This window comes from Ctenocephalides felis, unplaced genomic scaffold (genome assembly GCF_003426905.1).
Source record: "Ctenocephalides felis isolate EL2017-DRISC unplaced genomic scaffold, ASM342690v1 CF-g0.4_SCAFFOLD_00845, whole genome shotgun sequence".
NCBI classification, from domain to species: Eukaryota; Metazoa; Arthropoda; class Insecta; order Siphonaptera; family Pulicidae; genus Ctenocephalides; species Ctenocephalides felis.
The window spans coordinates 31,113,464-31,134,586 of NW_020536999.1; the positions used below are offsets into that span (position 1 = coordinate 31,113,464).

Below are 21,123 nucleotides of genomic sequence, written 5' to 3' on the forward strand. Positions count from 1 at the left end.
TTTTGCACTTGAAAATATCAATTTTATAAATACTTCATACAAAATTACTAACGATTTTAATATGAGTAAACTATTTTGTAGTCGTTTACAATCTGATTTGAACACTTCTTGAATTATATACTAACTATTCGTTATTATATCAAATAAATTTATATTTTTATATATTTATTTATTCAACAATTAGGTTGTGCTTTAATAATTTATAAGTTAAAAGGTTGATGCCGCAAATCAAAACAGAAGTTAATAAAAAATATTAGAAAATACATTTAGAGTAAATATTGTTAATGTTACAAAATTAATATATGAATTCAAATTTTTTGAAAGTGGAAATTCTGAAATGGTTATGCCTATATAATTTATCATCGATAAAATTATTTTTATTACTTAATAAAATACAGATAATTGACAATAAATATGTACTTATAGATTATAACATAGTCGTTAATACTTATGCATATTGATTAATATACACATAATTTAATACTTTGTACTTAAATTTTAAATTAAAGTTGAAGCTAAAGATAATATAAAACTGAACAATGTCAAATGATGAACATATAAAATACAAAATCACGGTTTCGAAAATTTTCATATTTCTAAAAAAATGTTCTATTTATTCTTATGCAATGTTCTTATGCACTATTTTGATTTATATGGGTACTGTTTTAAGAATAGCTCTAATTCTTACATTTAAAAATGAAATATACTAGACGTTTTTTAGTTTTACTATATTATTTAGTATAACTCCTTTTCAACTTTGAGTACAAAAATTAATGATCAAAATACTGAAACTAGTTAGTTATTTAGGAAAAACATATCGTAATTTAATGCAGTTAATTATGAATTAATGCTGCAATCGATAAAATTATAAATTTTAAAATTATTCGTTGCCTTTCGCATGTCTAATAATGTTAGATTTGGACATTACTATATTTATTTAAATATAAATAAATAAAAATAATTTATTATTTAAATCACGGTTTTGAAAGTTTTCATACTTCTCGAAATATGTACTCTTTTGATTGATAGATTTACTGTTTTAGAAATAGCTCTAACGCTTCTAAAGTATTATATATACAAGACGTTTTTTAGCTTTTCTACATTCAGTATAACTGCCTTCACCTTCGGATACAAAAATTAACTAGTATTAATTAATGAAACTAGTTCCAGTAGTTATTTAGGAAACACAAATCATTGTTTAATGCAGTTAATTATAATTTAATGCTGCAATAAAAAAAATTACAAATTTTCAAATTTGTCTTTGCCTTTTGCCTTTTGCTTTTAAATTCGATTTTTTTATATTATAGATCATTTAAATTTTCATTTCTAATTTTGGATTTATATAGTGTAAACTGTACGATATACATTCAGCATTATTATATTATTAGTGGCGCGAGAAAGATAATTATTCATTGAGTCTCTCTTCAATTATCATTAATACACTTAACTTTTGAAATCTCCATTTATTTTCAATTTCGTATAATTTTATCCATTATATACCTGTTTGTTTTATCCAGGTCAAGAGCGTTTTGGAAACATGACCCGGGTGTATTACAAAGAAGCCGTAGGTGCCTTTTTGGTCTTCGATGTCACCAGATCCGTCACCTTTGATGCTGTTCATAAATGGAAAGCGGATTTGGATGCCAAAGTACAACTACCTGATGGATCACCTATACCTTGTATTCTTTTAGCAAATAAGGTGGATATAAATGATAAATTTTGAAGATTCATCAATTTTTATAGATATAATACAAATTGCTCTTACCGGCATTGCTCCATGAATATACTTACATTGATTTTATCATACAGTGTGATCAACCTAAAGAAGGCCTAGCAAGTTCTCCGTCTAAACTTGATGAATTTGTAAAAGAAAAAGGTTTTGCTGCATGGTTCGAAACATCGGCAAAGGAAAACGTTAATATAGAAGAAGCAGCAACTGCTTTAGTAAAAACGGTATGTAAAAATAAATTTAAGGATAGTATTTACTGAACTAACATAAGTATCAGAATAAATTTGTCTATTGTCCTCTCTTTTTCGTAACCATTTATTTCCAATTTTTTAACAAAAAATATATGATTAATTAATTTGATGGATTTCTATGAATATTCAATTATCAATGTTTAACTTTTCCACTCGGATGCCGCCTCTCCGGCGACAAAATTCATATAAATCTCGGAATTTGCGAGTGGAAAGGGTTAACATGAATTCATTTTACGATATAAAGACAATTTATTCTTCAACTAATTTAATTTAATCTATTTGGTAGTTCATTAATGTTAAATTCAGATTAGTAGTTACAAATATTATGATTTGTGGGCACTTCGTGGCGTATGTTGTAAGGTTTTGGCCTTGCAACCGAAGTTGTTGGTCAGACAAAGGTGATATGGATTTTGAAAAATATATCAAAATATTTTGGTGAAAATATTCTTTACCGATATCGCTGCATCAAATATGAAAACTATACATCAGGATTATATAAACTCTAATAAAAATGTCAAAAATAAATTTGTATTGAATAGTAGAAAATCAGTTTAGTAGTAAAACTATAACTAGATGTTTTCGTATAATAATAGACTCTATTAAAACTAACTCGAAATATCGGTTAAATAAGATTATGAATATGCATCTTTTTATTGCTATGTTCAATAGCAGTATTGTTTCAAACTCTTCTGAGTTTGTTTCTTTATGTGCAAAAGCTTATATTTCAAAAAAGTTGTACAAAATGCTTGTCAATTCCCTAATAAAGTTATAATGTGGTTCAAATCAATCTGAATTCACAAATTTCTAAAAATAAACAGCTACAAAACTAACCAACTTATTGTGATACTATCTGTTCTATTTATTTAAAATTTCCGTACTTTATCGATAACATTTATATTTATTTTATATCCATGGTTGTATATGAATCTCAGTTGCACTGCTCTGTGCAATTAGAAACTTCCTCCAGTGGAATAGATGTTTCTCGTTGTGTAAAGTCTGATATTTGCTCGGGTACAACAATCGATTAAATTTTATCTAATCTGTAGAAACACATTAGATGTGTTTACACATTTAAACTTTGATTTTGAAAATTGTTCCGTAGTGATATGACAAGATACATATTTCTTGGATAAACATTAATAATCGATACTGTAGTTGTTTTTTTCTTAAAAACTCAATAGTTCGACTTCTGCTTTTTGGTAGACCTGTAATTTTAGGACGTTCGTTCAGGTCACGAACTTTATCATTATGCAGAGTTTTAATAAATCTAACGATTAGATTTTTTCGACAACTCCAAAGAAATGCCTTGGCCAATCTTTAGCAAAGACCAACCGGCACGACTCCCAAGTAAAATCTTTCGAAAGATTTATTTTCGTCATAACATAGACTTCTTACAGTGCATGATCTTCTAATAACATACGATTTTTCATTTCATATTTTCCTATATTTTTTTATATAATTTTTATAATAAAAATATTATTCTTTACAGATAATGGAAAACGATAAATTGATGAACAGTCAGGACTGCATCTTAGATGATAATAAATTTTCATTACGTGGAAGCGACAATGATAGAATAAAAAAATCGTGCAATTGCTGATATTTGCCTTCGATAAAATGTAAAATTGACTGCCTACAAATTTACATACACCTTATCAAGCCATAATTATAATAATCGTGAAATCGCGTCGATTTTCCATATATTTGCCATTTATAAAAACCGTTTATGTTGTAAGATATTTTACATTATTTTAAGTATTTAACATTTTATATATATTCACGTCATGATTGTATTTTTATAGTTATAAATCTATGTATAAAAATTAACAATGCATATAAGTGTATATACACCATGCATTTTATATATAAATATGTAAATATGATTGTTAAAGTTGCGAGAAGATAGATTGAAAGTCTTAACAAATTATTTTTATATATAAGAATTATTTTATACGATTGTTTGTAATGTGTAAGCGCAGCTGTCTAAGAGTACAATCCGTGTGAATAATTGTTTGTTGAGTTCCTGAAATTGTGAATTTTATAAATTTAACATTTGTTAAAAATAAGCTTTAAATAGTTGAACTCCGATATGTTTATAGAATAAAATTATTGCAAAAGATAACAGTTCTTTAAATCAACTTCAATATAAAATGCTATTAAGAGTAAAAATAATTTTATATTTAAAAATTTCAAAATCAGTTGGAAAATTATATTTGTTCTACGATGCAAAGTTCAGCGGATGCGTCTTTGAAAAGTTGAAAGGTTTTAGGTTAATTGATTTGAGATGAAACATCACGTTTCTTTAGGCCCAGTTGCTTACTGTATTATTTTAAATTTTTATATATTAACAGTCTATTATAGATCGATAAACATTAGGATCTTTGTCCCAAAAGTCGACACAGTTTCATCAAGTTATTTTCGAGTTTACTTTTTTTTCCTTAATTTATTTATTTAAAAATAAATTAAAAACCTTTTTTTTATCATAACAACAATCATATATATTTCAATACAAACATTAGGTAACACGTGACATTTGAAATTATTCTCTTCAGAGTACATATTTTTCATTCGTGACTTTGCAAACTTACTAGGGCAAATCATCCGTTTTCTTATATACTATTGCAATGTAATATCTATATTTGTGCTCAAGATATAAGAATATACTATTTACAGATACACCGTTTTGTGATGATCTTGCTTCCAAAGTTCGATTTTTCTCTATCTGATTCATGAATCACATATCAAATGTCTATCGGAAACTAAAATTTTTTTTTCCAAAATTTATTATTATTTATACAAAGTTATTATATTCTTATATACTATTGTAATTTCTGTTTTATGAGTTTACTATGATGACTATATCAAAAAATTGATTAAATATTACGATTTTTTTTAAATGGTAAAAAGTAAAAATAACTCATAACACTCATATCAATAAAATTGTGAAGAACTAGGTAAAATTATAATCAACTTTGGACAGAATGCTAGGTAATTTCTAGAATCGGTTTATCAGAATAGTTAACAGACTTATGACTAAAATAATCTGAATTTCTGACAGAAAGAAATATGCGCGATGACTTTTATTATACAAATTACTTAATTCTAAAATATTTTCATATTTTTCTCTTCATGTTGCAGGCTTTTCCTTAAGTGACTAGAAAAATGGATACCTTATATGTTTTGTTTGTTTTTGTTCATTTCATTTGAGAGTTTATAAATATTTTGATTTTATGCATATTACGTATAAATCACGACAACGATACAACCATTGGTATATAAAAATATTTCTTAATTTTAAATGTTTTTTTTGTTAAATTTTTACACCGTGTCATATAGTTTATCATAGTTGTTTGAAGTTTTCAATTTTTAAATTAAAAATGAATTAAGAAATTGTGATAGCTGAAGCTGTATAAGATAACTAATTTAATCTAAATTAAAAGTATATAAAGACTATCACTTTGTAATTAAACTAAACTAAATGTCTTTGGAATGTTACAATAGGACGGTTCAGTCTTATTGTTTCGAGAAATGCGCTAAATGATCAATGGTTATATTCAGAATATACTCCAAAATATTTGTCTTGTATTTTCTGAATACAATCACTTTATTCTACGTTCTATATTTCAGTAAGCGTTCAAGCTTTGAATAAACGACCGCTTATTTTAATCTTAAATTATTATTATTAAATTTTAATGCCTTTTTTCTGCTTAGTCTTTCAACAAACGATAGCGGACGATATTGCTTGCAGCAATAAACAACCTACAAACTAAATAATTATAAAGAGTCTAGAAATCATTTTTTGGTAACCTAACATTTAAAATATATACAACAAATATTATTTTTCATCACTTTCAAAATTCGATCATTTTTTGTACAAGTTCTTGAAGGAATGCATAGTTTTACGCTTTTAACGTAAATATAGTTAGATCACAGATATCAATGGCAAATTCTTTACAATTTTCTTTTCATACAAGTATACATATTTCGTATTCCAAATGTTTTTGTGCCATAAAATAGGGTGAATGCAATAAATATCAAATTTTTATTAAAATTCATTAAACTATTTGACTTTTGATAAATCAATCAAAGCCAATTCGTGAAAAGTTGTTTCATTATATCATGTGTTCTATGATATTCATTAGTTGTGCGATACAAATTAATTTCTAGATCTTTTGTATGCATAGGCAAATTATTTGGAATGTGTAAAATTAATTCGCAAAGGCTCGAGCAGTTTTATGAATTTCATCCATGTTTCGATATTATAGTGAAGAAAAATACACAGATTTTACTTTATTATATTATTGGTACTTGAACAAAAACATGCATTTTTGAGTTATGCGGATTATTTCGAAACATGGACAAGATCAGGCTTTTATTTAAAGTTTTCGATACTGAGAACGGAACAGAATCGACACGAGCCTTTGGAATATATTTGACTTATGCTAGACATGCGGTCCATTTGCCTCCCCGTTCATTAGCACTCCACCATTTGTAGTTGTGCTGATTGGACTGTCGTTTTCGAATAATCTATTATCAGTACCACTTTTTCTCATACTATTCGAATAATCAGGCAAAAGTAAAACAACACCGATGGCCATTATCTACAAAAAGCAAAAAGAAATCAGTAAAAAGATAATGAAGGGCAAAAGTTGTAGATACGTAGCATAAGTAACTACTGTACAATGTAATTTTTAGCACTTACCATATGCCACAGTGAGTGTACTATATAATAGTTATTATTGGTCTGCAAAAACGCGTAGCATATGAGACCAATACCAGTAATGACAAGTCCTAATGGTAGATAAAAGATCAGATATCGACGCGTTGGATAAAATCGCTTTTCTCGTCTGTAATGCAACCCCCAAGAAGCAAGAACAACCGCCAAACCGGACAAAGCCGCTAGCAAAAACACCCATAATGCGTGTTTGTCCAATTCTGTACAAACAGCAAAAATAATGGATGCTGCAGTGTGAAGCAACAAAGCCAGACTGGAATTTAATATTGTGCGTTATTTTAAAAACATTGCTTCAGTTTTTTAATATTCTTACCCTTCTCTGACGTTGGCTATAGCTAGCAGAGTTATCCAAATGCTCAGAAGTCCACAGTAGAAGTCAGCAAATTGCATGGCCGATAACCGAACCAAGCAAAAACTATATTCATCCTCGCCAGAATCACAAGCGTGATACAAAGCAGAAAACAGCATGGTAGCTGCATAAACCATAGCTTGTGGATAATGTTTTCTTCGTATTGCAAATACAACACTAACTAGGAACATCAAGTTTGATAACGTAAGACATAAAGTTTGCAGCAACAAAAGCCAGGAGCTAGGAACGCTGGACGCATCGGAGCAATCCCATCCTAAAACAAGTACGAATAAATTTAATTTGTTTACAAGAAGAATATGTTGTATTAAATACCTACCGCTGTATCCTTTCCAGCATATGCAAGTAGAGTATACAAATCCTCCGGACATATAATGGTAACACTTTCCATAATCGCTACAACCGCCACCCAAACAAGGACTTGAATTTACAGAAAAAACAATATCTTGTTTGCATTCGTCTGTCAGTTTGTCTCTTTCAGATTTGGAGGTTTTTTCATCATAGCAATATATAGCTGCAGTCACAAACCAGGTACCTGGCTCAGGAAAAGGTATATTTACTAAACTCATGGTGTCTGTGGTATTAAGAATCATATCGGCTGTTCTGTTCAAATAGCCATGCATACAGGAGTTGGTGAATGCGGGTGTTGGCTGGACGTTTAGACCAATACACACAACAACCTGAAAACATAAATTATGAAATTTTGAATGTTTATGAATGCTTTAACAAATATTTTACAACCAAGAAATAATCATAACTGTATGTATTCTTTTCTTACTTTGACTTTATTATAGCTGTATGTGGCTTTTGACATAACTTCATCTTTCTTAACGTCATCAACAGTAGGTTTCAGTCCCATACCAATTACCAGAGTTCCGCCAATGTCTTGTACCCTCTCTACGGCGAAAGAAAGACTTGTGGGTCGATATGAGCTCAGTGTGATTGTCGCAGGAGTGGAACCATTTGACATTGGATGCAAGTCGTAATCAAATGTGAAAAATTCGGGATAACTTTGACGTATTAGAAGAGGTGACTCAAATTTGCTGGTGTCATCGCCTCGGAGATCTAATTCCAACCTGAAAAATGAGGTATAAAACTATTCAGTTTTATCATTATTCAGGAAATTTAATTTTAAAAATCTGCAGAAATTAAAGAATAAACTGTGTTCGAACCACAAAAGAATTTTGTACATTTATATTTTGAACTTACTTCCAAAAGAACAATATATTTTAAATAATTGAATAAATCAATAATTTATATATTTTTTCTGATTTTATAAAGGGGAAATAGGCGTAAAATATATAAAATACATAAAGAGCTATTTTAGTCATTAGTAAAAATAACTTAAACGTATGTTTCTTACTGCACCAATAAATTTTAACGCAGCTATCTAGAACAACTCATTATATTAGTTACTGCATTTCGTGTAATTAAATTCTCATAGGATTCAAAATTTGTGCAAATAAATTACGAACACTCTTCATCGCATAAGAGTGCCATAAAATCTCACAGGATTTCATTTAATATCAACGATAAAATTTCTTAGTTTACGTCGTCTTTTAATGTACTTGTAATTATACAATGAATTAGTTTCTCGGGACATTTTATTTATGGACGCAAGATAACTTCAGGTTTTCAAAATTGCCATGTGAAGATTACGTAACACGGGGATTTTCAAAATTCACAAAAAAGTAGATAATCAGCTCATACTCTTAATCCTAATTCGCATCATTTATATCTCGGTCTATTAACACTGTTCATTTCTCCTGTATAGAGACTTCATCAAGAGCTCTGTACGAGTATAAGTAGGTTTATATATAAGAAAACGTATAAGTATATCTGGAGCAAATTACAAACCGGTAGTCTACAACTTCTGCTCTCGTGTCTTGAGGAAGTGATATTTCCATGTAATGCCAAGCGTTTCTGCGCGGCGATATCTCCACCTCGACGCTTCCATTCCTACTCAGAGCCGCGACGCCCGATTGCGAAATTCCGGGTCCGGACAATTTGTACAATAGGGTGGTATTGTCGTCTTCGTAGCTTTTACTTCGAAATCCTAGGAAACGAAACTTAATATTATCAATCGTCATATATGAACGGGTGAGTTCGAATCTCGCTGGACAACCTGGCATCGGGCAGCAGCAATGTCCAATTTCACTTGGAAATATAGATCAAACATATGTTTACAATTAAAAATAGCCCATTTTGGCAATGCGGTTTGAAATGCAATGGGAAATCTCTCACACTTACTCTTCCCTGAATCGAGTTGCTGTTTGACACAGCTCACGGATCTGGCCTAGGGCAGTAATACCCATATATATATGTATATATATATATATATATATATATATATATGTATATATATATATATATATTCATAATTTAACAGCCAATATGTCAAAACAAAATATACTATGTGTCCAGTTTTGGAAACAAAATTTTGAGCAAATTATATATTTTATTTCAACACGTTGTTTATTGTTGAATAAACAAATAATATACATTATAGTATAATATGACACCTTAAGATAAATAGACTTAAAAAATCGCTAATGAGAAAGAACAGTAAAATTTGCGGAAAAATACGGTTTTCAAACATACAAAAAAAAACGATAGAATCAGAAAGAAATTTTTCAGAAACGTCAATGCCATTTTATGTTAGGTCTGTTATTCATATCATTTTATATACTGAGCTTAGGTTAACAGAAAAGAATCATCCCCGATTAATTAATCGCAATTAAACCTATTTTTGAAGCTACTTTAACATTTTGATCTAAGAGTGTATTATCATGGTGTATTTTTCTCTTTGATTCTCAACGAAACTTAGCAATTTTATTAATTTTTATTAAATATTATTTACAATATCTATTATATGTATGTGTATATATATATATTCTATGAATCACCAATATTGGTCATAAATTATAGTCATTAACAAATGAAATGAACATTTAATTGTGCTGTATTAATATTTAACGTATTAACATTTAATGAACGTAATTATGCATCGTATTATTATAATTATATTACTTGTTTAGGCAAATGAATTCTATGTTGTTAATATTATTGTTTAGTTTTGATTTATTTATATTATTTGGATATTGATTTATTTATGGCTATGTTGGTTAATGTAAAATATATAATTTAAATACAGGAATTATATTGTTATACAGGAATTGTTAACAAATATTAAATTATCCTAATTTATGTTATGCTATTATGCTGACAAATTGTATTAGTTTGTATTCAGATAAAATAATATTTACGGTTATACATATAAAAAATGTGTACTTGAAGCAAAAGCTGATGTATTATGACATACGAGTATTTTAAATGAAATATGCAGATGATCGATGACATGAAGAAAATGATATATAGAAAAACAATAATTGGTAATCGATTGCTTAGAGAAGCTTCTCATAAATACTCAGAGTTTGAATAAAAAAGCATGAACATTTTAATAATGGTATCATATTGGAAACAGTTCTGAATTTATTTATCAAAATTTATAGAATAATAATTATATAATAAAATGTGAGTCAGCATTATAAATTCTTGATTCTTCCTTCCGGCAATTTTTCTCTAACGAATAATTTAAATGAATATATAAATTACCTCAGCATGCGTTAATAACTTTATAAATTATTTTAAAATGAATAGCTTCCACTTAAAATTGAGAACATAACCGAGAACTGATTTGCATTTAATAACGATTAATTACGGAACGCCATTCTCTTTACGTTTTCCAGAAAGATTCGGCCATTGTTAGACTATTTCCACTAAGCATCCTCTTCTAATTAATTATATTTTTCTTTGTTGGTTTATTCACGGGCACTGACGTAAAGAAAAGTCTTCTGAAATCATAATCTCGTAGCAATTGAAATTAATTGGGTATTTTCATTTCGTTTTAAACGGAAAATAAAAGCGAACCATTGAAATGGATCCTTGAGAGGATAAAAAATTCGCAAAAAATAATTGAATGAAGTTACACAAACATCTGAAATTTAAGTTCAAAAAAATGAGCTATTTAAAAGCCAATAAAAAAACACATCGATGATTGATTTTTTTTAATTATACGCAAATTTAGACGATTGTTATTTATCTTATTCTATAATGTTTGAATATGGCTTTTGATGGGTTCCAAGATGCTCCTTTATCTATAAGATCATGACAAGAATAATTGGGAATGAAATATAATTCCTCATTCTACAATGCAGTTTGCGAGTAGCTTGTTACCAGGGAAAATGCGTAAAATAGTTTTATGAAAAGCGCAGAAAATTTACGTAATTTTCGATCGTAAATAGTTTGCATAAAATGCAGGTAATATCGTGGATGAAGTATCATTTTAGAGATACTTCTATACTGAATATTGTTTCAATAGTTATTTTTCATTGTTAGAGCAATTTGTTCTATATTACGAAAATGTAGAAGGAAATTAAATAGCTATTGTGAAAATACTTGAATAATTATTTGAATTTTATTATTTAAGTTGGATCCAATTTATCTGCATTAAATTTAGCTATAATTTGCACTATATGAATAAATAAAAAAAAAATTAAATATCCCATTTAAAGACTAAGAGACCGATTCTGCCGTAAAATAGACAAATGTTACATAAATTAGTTTTCATATAAAGTGGTACTAAAAACTTTTGAATTCTATGTGGTTTCTGTGCAGTCAGGGGTTTTAGATAGAAATCCTAACATAGGAAAAGCACAAATATCAGAATAACGATATTATTATAACTGAATCATTGAGATATAGTTTGATAACATATGAGTGAAGTTGCATGTTATGTGTGAGACGTCTGATCGCACAGCAAATACATAACATTTTGAGTAGCATTTTGTTTGAAAACTGGAACCTAACATAGCCTTGCCATAACATTGGTCTATTTTACGCCAGAATTGACCCATAAATATAAATAAATAAGCATTCTTAACTTAAATTGATGATACGTGTTTGGCTTAAAATAAAAAAAAAACACTTATGACGATTCTCAGTCGTTAAAATAGTTACCTCCACTCATTCCTGCCGGATCCAATCTGTCAAAAAGTCGAAATCTCAAAGATGCTGACCTGGTCTCATGTGGCACGTGAAATCGTAACTTTTGTTTCTCACCGGGGACGGAGGCCAGATCGTACACAATGTCCTGCACCAGGCTCGGGGAAGCTTCGTCCAGCAGCGCGTGCAGGGCGGACTGCATGTAAGTTTCGCAACGGGGCCCCAGGCCTGAGGAAGTAATAATTAAATTTTAAGATAGTTTGAAGAAGAATTCGTTGTATATATGAACATATATATATATATATATATATATATATATATATGTATATGTTATAACGGCAATGGGAATGATAGACCAAGAAGGTCTATCAAATGGTGGCTCTCACACCATGGACCTGCCTTCGGGCAGACTACTAGTCATTATTCATTATTATTATACATACATGTAAACATATTAGAAATATATGTAATTGTAATCAAGATGGTAATTAATTTCTATGTTTGTTTGCTTAATTACTTTCATACATTATAATAATTGTAATAAGATGATTAAATATCTGTATTGAATCACAGGTGTGTTTCAATTTAATTTTACTACAATTTTTTTTAAATATTTTACTATCGATATTATATGGAAATATTAAAAACATATGCCAATAATAATCTTACAATTAAAAACTACCGTGATGAATATTTATAAAGATAATTTTTTTTTCAATTTACTCAGATACAAATGAATCCACTAAGAGAAGTTAAAAAATGACTTTTGGCGGTTTGAATTAACATTAGACATTAGATATTATACAGAGTTATTTATTAATAAATACAGATTTTATTCACAATTTTATGGACACGTTTTTATGAGTTTCGTACCAATATTTATACAGTTTAACAATTAGACGCTAAATTATATCCCTTTCCTAAAACCTAAAGGTTCATATAGAAAAATATTTAGAGGTGCGTAATTTAACATTTCAGAAATAAAAATAATAAATAATCGATGAAAATGGATCATTGATTGATAACAGTTATTTCAAATAAATTTTCAAAATAAATAAATCTGCCTTAAGACATAATGCCATGCAAAACTAGCTTATTTTTCAAATTAGTAATGATTAAAAATAGTCAAACCTCAAAGAGTCTGAGAAAGGCTAAACGTGTTGTATAAAGAAATTAGAAAATGAAAATAGTTAGCAACCAATTTATATAAAAATGACAAAAACGCTTAACTATTTTTAAAAATTTCACGTGAACGAAGTGCACATGCAGCTAGTTATTATTAATTACATGATATTTACATGTTTATTTAAGGGGGTATTCTACTGTAGAATTTTGAAAAAATCGAAATTTTTTTTTTCATATTTTCAAAGTTTAGTTATTCAAAAATATGTCATTAAAAGGATTTTTCAAATTTACTATTATTTCCTGAGTTATAGCCGTTTTAGCGACGTGGCCTCGGTTCGGACCCGACCGCTTCTCAAAACTTTGAACGCGTTTTTCTCGGAATTACTTTTTTCGAGCTGGCGGTAAGGATATCTCGAGTTACTTCAAACCGATTTACTTGAAATTTGGAGAGGATCTTCTCTATACATCGCTTTATCGCGTGGACCTTGCCCAAAACTATAACTTTTCATTTAGTATTTTTTAAAAATTCGGAATTGTTAAAAAAAACATGAAAAAAAATTTTTTTTTCAAACTGCCGCCATCCAAACAAAAACATTTTTTTAACTTATCCAAGGGTCATACGATAGCGGCATCTATAATAATTAAGAATCCATCTATTTTTGTTTGTTTCAAATCACCAGGAGGGTTGGAATCATGCACGCCAGGACACCCTCTTTTTTTTTGAGCCCCCACTTTGACTGCTCATAACTTTGTGAATTTTAATTTTTTTTAAAATAATTTTTTTTATGTAATAATAAAATATCAATAAACAAATGATAAAAAAAATCGATAGTAAAAATATTATTTGTTTCCTTTATACAGCGCTTCAAAAACTGGGCAAAATTCCAAAGAGGATACAAAAAATAATTATATATATGCATTAAAATCAAATATACCAAAAAAGGCAATTGTATCGATTATATCAATATTTTGATACAACTTCAAATGGTTTGTTTACCAACCATTTGAAGTTCATATCTATACAATAAAGAATTGTTGTTTTATGTTTGTTGATGTTAAAGCAATGGTCGAAGTAAATCTTTCATATAGTTCCTGCGTTTGGTAGGGACCAGAACAAAGGCGTGTGACCGGGGACGCCGAATGCACCCCGGTCGTCTTCGTCGCATTTTCGGGGTCTCGAAGAAACCAGGACAGTTTTTATTATAATATTTATCTTCAACTGACAATCTAAATAGATTACAGTGAGATATGTTTATGTGCGGTTTTAGATTTATTTACGTAAACAGGTGTATTGCAATATTGGAGTGATGTCGTATGCTTATTTGTCAGTCTATGCCGATAATTGATAGTCAAGAGTTCAGTGTGTGTCAAATTTACCAGGTGCAGATTTAGTGAAGTTTGGCCGCCACTACACAGGTTAGTTTAAATTTTATTCTTTAAAAATACATCATAAATTCTCTGGTTATATAATATTTATTAATTTGAAGAACATTGACAATTAATACTCCAATATATGCTGTACAGAGACTGTCACTTTTGTTATATTCTGCATATTTTTTTTCCAACATATAACATAACATAAAATATTTTTTTGTCAAATTTTCTAGATAATTTTACGTTTACTTGATGTTTCTAATCATTCGGAATTGACGCCAGAATTGAACACAGTATGTGTGTGTTCGAAATTTAGCATTTTTTGGCATTTTATCCTTGATCGGCAGAACCGTTTCTTTGGGATTATTGTTGATTAATTTCTTATTTATGAAACTTTGCAGAAAATTGACGGTGTAAAATAAATATTTATAACCTTGATCTGATATTAAGTTATTTTGCCTTTGGGGAATTTATTCACATATTTACAATGATAACTAATGTGTTTGACAATACACTTAAATTCTTGGAAAAAATTTTGATTTTTTATGTATAGGCTGATATTGAATAATTTTATTCCTTACAATTTGGATGTCATTTGATTATATTTCAATATGCACGTAGCTGGATGTTCAGCTCCTAATTTTTTACGCCTATAGAATTTTCATACCAAATTTTTATTTTATTTCACGTACATTTAATATGAATTAATATAGAAACATTACTCCCGATGCAATAACATTTGATGGTAATAAAGGTAATTTGACTTCCCTCAATTTGAATATGTCATTCGAAATGGATTCGCGTCGCTATTGGAGTTGATATAACTAGTAATGCGCGCAGCAATATCACATTGAGCATCGCATAATGTCAATTTCAGATTATAATTAAGTACGTGCTGGTAATATTAATTATGGGAATGAAATTCGCAATGGTTCGTATATATAGAATAGCAAATATTAGTGAAATATGCTGTGGTGTACTGGATCATTTCAATGCGTTCCATGCGTACTTGCCAAGGAAAAAATGCTATAAATGCAGAAGCCCAAAACTTTGTATGAAATATATGAATAGTTGTATTACTGTCGAATAGTATTTATTAACACTTACGGGACGGCACCGACTTCAAAACAATCTACTGTACCGGCTGCAAACTTGATTTTATTGTGTGTGTTATGCAATTTGTTTGATAAAAATTTTTTGGTCATTGAAGGACATACATTTATAATATTAATTTATTTTTGATCATTTTATAAAAAATGGTGACGTTCAAAACAATTTCCAAAATGCATAGCTGGTTGATTTTGACATGTTTTACAATAAAATGTTGTTCCCCGACTTCTCCTGGTGTTTTTCTGTCAGAACAGACAATACAATCCCTTCTTCTTTATCTCGCATTTAGATTATGCCACTGATTAGTCAGTATATTTGTTCATTTTTGTGCTGCCCCATAATGGTTTGTTTTTCCTATTATATTGTCTAATAAATCATTTGGAAAATATAAAGTAAAATAATTTATTGGATGTCTTATATTGCTTGGTATTTGTAGTCGGGGTGTTTGTTAATGTATGTCAAACTCGATTATTGATAGAGAATCGGCACATTCGCTAATGTCTTTCCGTTCTTCATTTAATTTGTTGTACTTTTTCTTTTTGTTGGTTAGATAATATCATCATCACATTCATCACTATCTTCGGTGCGAATAGTAATTTCATAAATTTGTCTGTATGAATGTCTATTTGAAACTCATCTTCACTACTGCTTAATTCACAAAATTTACCAGTCGTTTTGCCATATTTAAAAGCGCTCGGTCGTTTTAAATATTAAAAAAAGACTATATAGCAAAAAAGGCTAAAAATACTACTAAAATAACTTAAAATTATCTTTAAAATACAACACTGTTTATCACTGCTTTATGTAATTTATTCAACTTTTTGATGCAAACTGAGTCATTGTTTATAAAATAGCCAGTGCCTCACAGAGTATGTTTGTCCACTCAGGTGGACAGCCGTCCCCAAAGAGTTAAATAATTTTTAAACGGATTTGCAAATTAGAAATTGTTTGTTTATTTTTGTATCCCTTACTTGGATTTTTAGATCCAAACAGAAGATCAATTATTTTGGATTGATTTTAAGATAACTGAAACATTTTTTTTTTTAATCTAAAGTGCCCTAGAAGTAATTTATTATTACGGTTTTATTCTCCATTCTTTTTCAAGAATGTATAAAATATTTCTGCATATATACATACCTTGCTGTTCTATTTTGTCGAGTTTCGGATCAGTCCAGCTGAGAAAAGCGACACCGAACCAATCTCCCGTGACGGGCGTAGACAGATTCAACCAGTGAGTCGTTCCGTCGGATGGAAAAGTTAAATTATGCGCTTGCAGTCTGGAATAAAAATATTACAAATGTGTAAAAATTGTCTTGATATAAAAAATAATACTTAACATTATAAATAAGAATGCAAAAAATCTATTTTTATTTAGCACTTCTAGCAATTGGTTAAAACCTGCTTGATTAGTTCATAATAGAAACTAGTTATTGCTGGCTATTGTTATATTCGATTTAGTGCAAAACTGTTGTGTACCTACTGCATATATTGTGCAAGTATGTTTTTAATATGCAGGTTTAAATGCAAAGTCATATATTTTGATTATTTAAGTCTTGAGCGATATGAAACAGGATTCTATGCAATGGTAGTTTGATATAAACTAACATTATACCAACTAAATCAAAAATTATTTTATATTTTGATTATTATAATACAATTGCCAAAATGTTGTAATAATTTTGAGGTATTTTTGTCCAAATTGTCCAAAAAATCGAAATTGAAAGCAATAAATAACTATTTGTAATAACAATAAATAAATAACGAATTCAAACCAAGAAAAATGCAACACACGATTCAAGGAAATTGTTGTAGACAATTTGTTCATCACGTGTCTAACTACACCATTTTATTACTTGATCTTCAGTTTCTAACTTTATTGGTTGTTTTTTTTATAAAACAATTACCAACAATGATTGTTCAGTTCTGAATTCGTTATGTGCTGAATAATTACATTGTTGAAACATACATAATAAATAGTTTATTTATTTATTGTTTTTCATTTCAAGTATTTGGCTACAAATAAACATTTTACGTCTAACAAAAAATGTGGATTATTTATGCAATATCAATATGCTTTTAATTTTTCAATCAATTAGGAATGATAATGATAACTTTTATTATATAAATTCAGCGAACTCGAGTTTCATTAAAGTTTCGTAATAAAATTCAAATAATTAGAAATTGCACTACTATTTTCACAATTTCATGCCTCTAAAAATTCGTAATATACAATACATGCTCCAACAATGAAAAATAACTATTGAAACAATATTCCGTATAAAAGTATCTCGAACATGATACTATCCACGTTATTACCTGCATTTTATGCAAACTATTTACGTTAGAAAATTACGTGAAATTTCACAGCTTTTCATAAAACTATTTTACGCGTTTTCTCTGGTAACAAGCTACTCAAATTGCATAGTTGTAGGATGGGGAAATTACATAATAGTTGCACTTGTTCTAGCCAAGATCTGATAGATAAAAGAAGCTACAAAAATTATTTATGTTTCAGAGAACTTTTTACAATTTTTGATAATAAACTGCGTTTGTGAATGCATATATATATATACAATTTTAATATGTGTGTCTGTTTGTTTTTGTACTACACTTGGGGTTGCGGGCTCGCTAAAGTAAATACTCCTAAACACTTTTAACTTATTCAGGACCGCATGGTGAATAATGTAATATAAACAAGGAATACAATTATCATAAGTTATGTTTGCTCGTTGTTATCATGCTTGGATTCGGTCGACAGCAAAAAATATTGGCATAAGAAATTTTGAAAGGACAAATGTGAATACGTTAAATGTTCCAAATAATTTAGTTCGATTATTTTATTGTTCATGCTTACAATATTTTTTGTTTGAAGGTTTTTTTTTATTTCTTCATTTTAATAACAATCACAACATTAGTTAAATTCTATGAGTTATTTTGATTGACATTAATGAAAAATATTAGATAATATAGACAACAGTTATCCTAGTGGGCATGTACTATTAGATGCAATGCTGCCATAATTGTTCTGTCTTCTCGATTCTGGTGTATGGAATAACGGAGCAACAAGTACATTGGGATGATTTTTTAATTTTTGATGTAATTAGTCGATATGTTTTTATGAAGCCCTTGATATATTGCACCCTCAGATCATCATGAAAAGCTCACAAACCAAGGTGAATCTATCATCATTCTAAGTAGTTTTGATTGGATCCGCTGTACGAATGCCACATTAGATTTGCTAGAGCAGATAGGAACTATTATTGTTTTATAAAATAAAATTTTTATTCTCGATAGTGCTAGTTTTGAATTATATCCAGCCAATAAAGTTTTCTCACTCTGGATTTGATAGTTTTGATTTTTGTTCGATGATGATGATGAATTCAGAAATGTTGTTGAACATTTTCGTCCTAATGTTGCTACGTTACCACGTTACGTTAATCACGTTACTTATAATTTATATTGAGCAACTTTTCAGGTAATTGAGTTATTTTTATTTCGATATTTTATAATTCTGTATGCGGTAAGAAAATCATTTCGTGATTAGATTTTATAAAAGATAAATTTACACATTAATATTCCAGTATAATGCTCATTGTCTTAGCTTTACATTATACTTTAGCATTGTCATATCACTGCGAAGCATTCGCTCCTCATGTCATGTTTTAATTAAAGTGAGGAAGTTCTCTCATGTTGAAATTTGCCTTGACTTCTAAGACATTCAGTAAATATTTTACGTGTTTCACGAAATGTATTTAGAACATTTAAGAACTCGGAGAAACGTAAATGTTTTTACATTCCAAGAAATGCAAGCATAAATTCTTATTATTATTAATCTAAAATATTATAAAAATCATGCTGGTAGTAAAAATATAATATTTTTATGTCTTTAAATTATTGGTAAATTTATTAAAAAATTGTTTTCTTATATTTATATATAATCACAACTCGTAAAATTATTATTAATTTAGGAATCTTAAGGGGTAGTACTGGTCTAGACGCATCAATTTTATTTTTGAAAGGTCCTAAAAAAGGCAAACAATATTTTCATTATTATTATCACTTATTAATATAATATTATGTTGCATTATATCGTATGAACTACCAACTAAACAAAAAAAAAATATAAAATAATAGCGATAGCGACTACCTGAAACAATTTTTTTTTTATTATTCTACATTTTTTTTAAAAAATGTAAAAATTGGAATTTGGGTATGAACATAATTCATACTGGAAGGAAGTCCATAGAGAAGATTCTGTAATAATTTGGAGTAAAGTGGAACGGTCGTAGAAGTTAAGAAATCGTGAGTATCGAAAAGGGCAAAGGAGGATTATCGTGGCACAAACAGCTACATCTCCAAAAATAATATAAATTTTTGGAAATCATCTTGCACACATATTCTTGAATAGTTAAACTTCTAAACTACGCAACAAAACATCGATTTTTTTAAATTCTACATCGGAATACCCACCTAATTTTTAGTTTACGAGTATGAAATCTTACAAAATATTTTTGTTCCATCTCTGAATGGAATGTCTAATCTAATAATGTTTATTATAGGTATATTTGAATTCATTTCTATGAAACAAATAAACTTTTTAGGCATTACACGTTGGAAGAATATTTTTAAAATATCAAACCAAGTTTGTATTTATTTATCACAAGAATTGTTGCTACATTTTTCTACTGTTTAATTCAAAGTATCTAAGATTATAATTAGAATAAAATTTCCTGCTGTCAAAATTAATTTCGGGAAAGTATAATAATTGCTGGCTCTTGTGTACACGGGGGCCGAGGCCTTTACGTAGCGAACAAATGCAGTCGAGAGGTGAAATTATTATGAGAATGTCAACGTAGAAAGCAATTATGATCGAGGGCAAAATTGTTGATGTAAGCGGAAGGAAAATGAGGGCCGGAAACATAATAAAATTTCGTAATTGAAATCATTTGAGATAATATTATGAGTGCTTAAGTTAAACATTAATTTAATTTGACTCAAAATGAAAATAATCTAGTGCATATTTTCAGAAGAGAAAACGTTATGTCATTTTATAAAAGTTTTTATAAATGATATAAGAAGATAAATTGAAAGTCTAAAATGTAAATAAAACATATTGTTGTTGAATAACTAGTTTTTGAAAAATTTTAGCTATGAATGATGTAAGAGTTAATGAAGGAGCGTATGAGAACAATGTACTTATAATTCAACTGATGAATGCCACCCATAAACCTTATATTATGTAATATAAGGTCTATCCACCTAATTTCTAGAAAGATTGGTTTTAATTTAGAGATTGTCAATTTTTATAGATATTTATATGTCAAAATAATTATTTTTTTAAAACATTGACGTATGTTTTTCTTAAATATATTTTTGTGAATTCTTCAATTCAATTATCTGAAATATTAGTTCAGCATAAAAATTGAAA

General features: G+C 28.7%; 2 protein-coding genes across 2 annotated transcripts; one reads left to right on the forward strand and one right to left on the reverse strand.

Moving 5' to 3' along the window:
- Positions 1–1,520: 1,520 nt before the first annotated feature.
- LOC113363508 (ras-related protein Rab-32-like) lies at positions 1,521–4,055 on the forward strand. Its single transcript, XM_026606002.1, has 3 exons — positions 1,521–1,699; positions 1,810–1,953; positions 3,470–4,055. The coding sequence occupies exons 1-3, from the start codon at positions 1,538–1,540 to the stop codon at positions 3,578–3,580; spliced, it is 417 nt and encodes a 138-aa protein (XP_026461787.1). The 5' UTR covers positions 1,521–1,537; the 3' UTR covers positions 3,581–4,055.
- Positions 4,056–6,210: 2,155 nt separating this feature from the next.
- On the reverse strand, positions 6,211–19,095 carry LOC113382101 (transmembrane protein 8B-like). The gene is made up of 9 exons (XM_026620659.1): positions 19,031–19,095; positions 16,833–16,972; positions 12,102–12,314; positions 8,940–9,138; positions 7,861–8,158; positions 7,402–7,762; positions 7,029–7,338; positions 6,683–6,968; positions 6,211–6,581 (listed from the first exon to the last, which is right to left on the reverse strand). Exons 1-9 carry the CDS (start codon positions 19,093–19,095, stop codon positions 6,423–6,425), a joined length of 2,031 nt encoding a protein of 676 aa, XP_026476444.1. The 3' UTR covers positions 6,211–6,422.
- Between the last annotated feature and the right edge of the window lie 2,028 nt (positions 19,096–21,123).